The 5,384-nt window shown below is 33.8% G+C and overlaps 1 protein-coding gene across 1 annotated transcript; it reads right to left on the bottom strand.

Moving 5' to 3' along the window:
- Positions 1-1,657: 1,657 nt before the first annotated feature.
- On the bottom strand, positions 1,658-5,384 carry LOC25480617 (F-box/kelch-repeat protein At3g24760). The gene is made up of 2 exons (XM_013586921.3): positions 4,023-5,384; positions 1,658-2,464 (listed from the first exon to the last, which is right to left on the bottom strand). Exon 1 carries the CDS (start codon positions 5,195-5,197, stop codon positions 4,055-4,057), a length of 1,143 nt encoding a protein of 380 aa, XP_013442375.2. The 5' UTR covers positions 5,198-5,384; the 3' UTR covers positions 1,658-2,464; positions 4,023-4,054.

Genomic DNA, 5,384 nt, shown 5'->3' with positions numbered 1-5,384 from the left:
TTCACCAAGTCATTGCCTCGATCAAGATTCAAGCATTGCTTGGACTTGATCAAGTTTGTCGAAGAGTAATTCCCTTTTGGAGAGAGCAGCATGGTGGTTGATGGTTAAATTGACATCACCACCAAATTAGAAGTCAAGGTGGAGAAATGTTGAAAATTGGCTTCAAATTTGTGGTTTGGGAGAACAGAGGAATCGTGTCGCGATTTGGCAATCGTGACACGATCGGAGAGGCAGTGAGCTAAGTTTGCTGGAAGCAAAATCGTGCCACGATCTTGGGAAATCGTGACACGATTCAGAAACTTGCTGGTTAAGTATCTCTGATAAAGACTGGTCATCCTGGGGACCGTTGCAAATCGTGACACGATCTAAGGAAATCGTGGCACGATTTCTTCAGGGCAGGACTAATATTTAAAGTGTTCTTGTGCTTTTTTGAAGACAACCTTGAGAGAACTTAAGAGAGAAAACTTGGAGATCAAAGATGGGATCCTTTGGGGTGTGTTCCTTTGATGAGAGTGTTTCTTAGGTTGGGAAAACAACATTGTAATCACCTTGGAATTATGGGTTCATAGTGTGAGGTTGGGAAATTACCAAAGGGTAGATCTAGGGTTTTGTCTTGTGTAAAGCTTGATAAGCTAGATTCTTGTAACTCTTTTGTAACACACTCACATATTGTATTGGAGAGCTGCTCTCTCCCCCAGATTAGGCCACAATGGCTGAACTGGGTCAACAATCTTGCTCGGTGTTTGTTCGTTTTCTTTTATCGTTTATCTTGTATGCTTGTTAGCTCTTAGTGTGGTTTTGCTATACATTAGGCTTAGGCTGTTTTGTTGTTGTTAGCTTGGAGGCCATTTGCACTCATAGATTATCTCTATCACTTGCTCCACACATCATTGATTTATTCTCATTGGTGTGAAGGTTCATTAGTTGAGCCGGATTCACAACAATATTTTTGTTCATTGGCTTTTTTAGTATTGACAAGTCAAAGATGGGAAAGAAAAAACTTGAGATTTTCTTATCTGTTTAACTTATTAGGATATCTACAAATATGGTAGGTAAAATGGAACTTTAAGCTGCATAATTAGACAAATGAGCATTACTGAATGATGCTCTAATTTTAAAGTACTTATGAAACTGACATAGTTGATTATCACAGTGCTGACATGCTGACATCATCTGCTTATGCATAAGAACAGAACTTCTATGAATTCAAGCATTATAGTTTTGTTCTTCCTCATTAATTAGTTTCTCATTCTACAAAAACTTGTTGAGTGACTGTTTGTTTTAGCAGCTGCATAGCCCAAAAACGTGCGTTTACCAAATGCTACTAATTGTAGCTTCTTTAAATTCGCGTTAATTTACAATTGGAACACGAGAAATCCATTGTAAATGCCATTCCAAACAAGCTATAAGTTGTGTAAACGTAGAATTTGACACTGCTGTCGCTTTACTATAGCTGTGTTTAATCCCTCTGCTGCTGTGCAGATGGCAGCTCTTTGTAGCAACTGAGCTATACACTTCATCTTTTGCTTTCTATATCATATCAAACAGTTGAATTTAAAGTACACTTGCTACTTTCAGTATGTTAATTGAACTTTTATTGATTGAATGGAGGAAAGTATAAATCACCACGGAGATTTCCACAATCGGCTAAGAGAAATCACACAAGTGGTTTGAGCACCACATTTTCATTCATGAATGAAATATTTTCATCCTTCACTTATATATTTGCATTGTTCTTGAGTCTTGACTATCATACATCAATGAAATACGTTATCTGACCACCACGATGGCTTTCATGAGAGGAGCCTAATAATACACTTAGAAGATCTTCACATTGGTTTAAAAGCAATCACAGAAGTGATGTGCATACCATTATTGTCCTTATACACTACTTTCATTTTCCAATATTCATTATCTAACTAATGATGACTTGAGGAACCTAGGACCCTATCTGTATGGTGCTTTTACTGATCTCTTTCTGAATAAAACTGGTATTTATATGATTCAGCAGGGAAAAAAAAGAAGGAAATACTCATTGCTAAAAGAAGAAAGAAGAAGGTTCACATATGATAAGAGCATCTGTCGTAAATATGTGACTGGATAATTATAGAAGTATCTATGTATTGTTTAGCTATCATAAAGCATGGATCAACCTGATGGTGATAGGGCCGACTCAAGAGTAACGCCACTAAAACCTTATGTTCAATAGCGAAAAAGTTTCAGTTTCTAGACTTCTAACTAGTTTCTGTTTATTTTTTCTTTATACTTGTCTACTGCATCTATAAAACTCACTTTAGAAACAGATTCTGTTAGTAGTATTTTTATCAATGGGAACTTCTAGTTTCATAATTAATTTCTGTTTTATCAATGCTTACCAGAGTATCAGTATTGGTGGTTTTGGAACTGTTCCATGGATGAATTTCTTTGTGTTCTTGGAGATCAAAGCAATTTGCATGAATAAAGCCTAGTCATGGTAGTTCTTGTTGTCAAATGGTTAAATAAAAAAAAACAATTTATTTAAAGCAATATGATGCTTCTACCACTTAAGAATATACACCTACTACTCCAAAATATATTAACCAGTCCTCTTGGGAAACCATCCTTCTTAAGTTATACTAGGGGTACTAATTTGATTTACTAATTCATCATCATCCAATTCATCCAACCAACAAATAATTAGTAAATGGATGAGATTGAATCCGTCAATTTCATAATATAGATGGATCACAATCCATCAGTTTATATTTTTGAATTCAATGGATAGACTAAAATCACCTATTGGATAAAATATAAATACTTTATTTTTAAAATTAATATAAATCATTTTTTCAGAAAATATTAATTAATTATGTAAATAAAATGCTGGAAAAAGGAAGAAGAAAAAAATATGATTTTTTTCTCTGAAAAAAATTAAAATATGTTAAAAAATAACTGATTTTTTTTTAGTTGGGCAAACATTGGTGGTCAATGGTTCCCTAAAAATAAATGGTGGTTAATGGTATTTTAATAATGTATTAGAAACTAATTTTAAGAATATTGTTAAAAAAGCCTGCAAACCATAAAAAAACCTTAAATATTATGCTAAATTTTTTACTTTCTATAAAATTGTAAACTTGTTAACTTTCTCAAAATCATGTATAAATCGAAGTGAAAACGTCAGTTCAAAATTATGTATTCCTTTAACGTATAATATAATATAATATAGATATCTATATTTATATTTTTTTTTGTGGTGGTCGAGATTTGAACCTCATACCTTGTATATTTTATGCATTGTCTATACCAACTGAGCTAAGCTCACGAGAACATCTATATTTATACTATATATAAAGAAAACTACCCTTTCATCTTTTTTGGACTTACTTTTCTCTTTTTAAAATTGCCCTCAATTTTCAATACAAATAAGTAACAAATAGATAAGAATAAATTAAAATATTAAAAAAATGTAACAAACACGATATGAATATATACATGTTTAACTTTTTGTTTTACTTTTATCATTTAAAAAGTGTAACAAACTAGATGATTACTTTTTTATTATCCTAGTTATATCCAATTTTCAACAAATATCAACTACAATTGAAAAACTGACTTTTATAAAAAACCACTTATCCACACTCTTCCCCATTTTAAGTTTTTAACCATTATACAATCATTATCAAATCCTAGTAAGTTCAACTAATCAACAAAGATAAAAATATTGCATAGTCTTGCAGCAATAGATTATCATATCTAAGCTTATGACTACTATGCTAACATAGTAACATGTGCAAATAATTTGATAAAGTCAATGATCTAAACATATTGAGTAAGTAAATTTTATTACATCAAACAAAATCAATCAAAGAGTTTTGTGTTATTACTAATATGAAATGAAATGTATACATAATTGATCCTATAGATCCAATCAAAGAAAGAGCTGATCTCAAAAAAATGATAGGAAATTATTTCATTTGATCAAAGCATACACACACAATCACATTCAAAACAGAACACAACCAAATTCAGTGTTGAGTGGATACCTAGTAGTCGAGAAACATCCGCCAGATCGATCTCAATGAAGTCCATGGTGACCTTCACCAAGAATACTATGTAGTGAAACTGTTGAACAAAAGCTAACAACTTTGTGAAACCTATTCATCAGTGATGGCAACTGAGGCACCCTCCTCCAATAACACTTACCATTCTCACCACCACCGCGACCGCGAATCTCACAGACACAAGCCGGGTACATCCTATGATAATCCTCATTGAAAACATATATAAGATCACCCAACCCAACACACTTCAAGCTAGCAAATCTATCATCCTCATCACCATCAAACAAACTAGAAAGCAAATCATGAGGCATAACACCAATCTCACAAATCTCCATACTTTTTTCATCAACCTCCCACAAATTGAAACTAGACCCACTTGGTGAATCACAAACACCAGCTAAAACAAGCCTTTCCCTACAAGCAATCAAGAAAGAAAACACAACCCCAGAAGGTCTAACAATCCTAACATCACTCCAAACACGAAGCTTCAAATCAAAGGAAGAAACAAAACATGAATATATCCCAAACACAAAAAACTTCCCTTTGAACAAAGCAGATGAAAGTGAAGATGATGAGTTTCCAGATCGAAAATCAACAGGAAGAGGAGGAGCTAAATCCCAAGAACCCAAAAGAGGGTCATAGATTTCAACATCTAAACGATCTTCTATATCAACAAGGTTACCAATAAACCTAACACCACCAACAACAATAAACTTCAAAGACAAACCATCATTGAAAACACCTAAAAGAGGATTAATCCTAGGAAAATGAAGAGGTGGAGTAGAACTCCAAGCAAGAGGACGTAGAATTGAAGTATAGACAAAGTTAGGTGCCGTGATGAAGAAGTAAGATGAAGTACCAATAAAAGAAGTGTTGTTAGGATAGTGAAGAGGTTGTTGAGGTGTTGGAAGAAGGAACCAAGAGTTAGAAGAAGGGTCAAAGGCAAAAGATTGATTGTTTTTGGAAGATATGTTATGGATACCATGCAGAAAGAACCATGGTTTGTGTTTTTGGTTATGGTTTGAAGAAAAGGAAGATGATGAGAGTATGGTGTACCATAGTTTGCAAACTGTTGAAGCTTGGATCAAAGATGGGATTGGAAGATGAGAAAGGATGGATTCTATGAGGTCTAAGCTAAGGTTTGTGATTTCTGTCATGTTGGTTTGTGAAGATGATGAAGTGTTGTGGATAGTATATGAATGGAGGAAGAGAACAGGAACATAGGATAGGAGAACACGACAGTGAGGATTGGGAACTGAGAAGATGGATTGGGAAGTCACACGTAGATGGATGGTTGGATGAGTAATGAATATGGTTTGGTTGTTCGATATTATTGAAGTGGTG

The sequence above is a fragment of the Medicago truncatula genome, chromosome 7 (assembly GCF_003473485.1).
Source record: "Medicago truncatula cultivar Jemalong A17 chromosome 7, MtrunA17r5.0-ANR, whole genome shotgun sequence".
NCBI classification, from domain to species: domain Eukaryota; kingdom Viridiplantae; phylum Streptophyta; class Magnoliopsida; order Fabales; family Fabaceae; genus Medicago; species Medicago truncatula.
The sequence above is the reverse complement of the archived record's forward strand: the minus strand, read 5'-3'. Positions and strand labels throughout refer to the sequence as shown.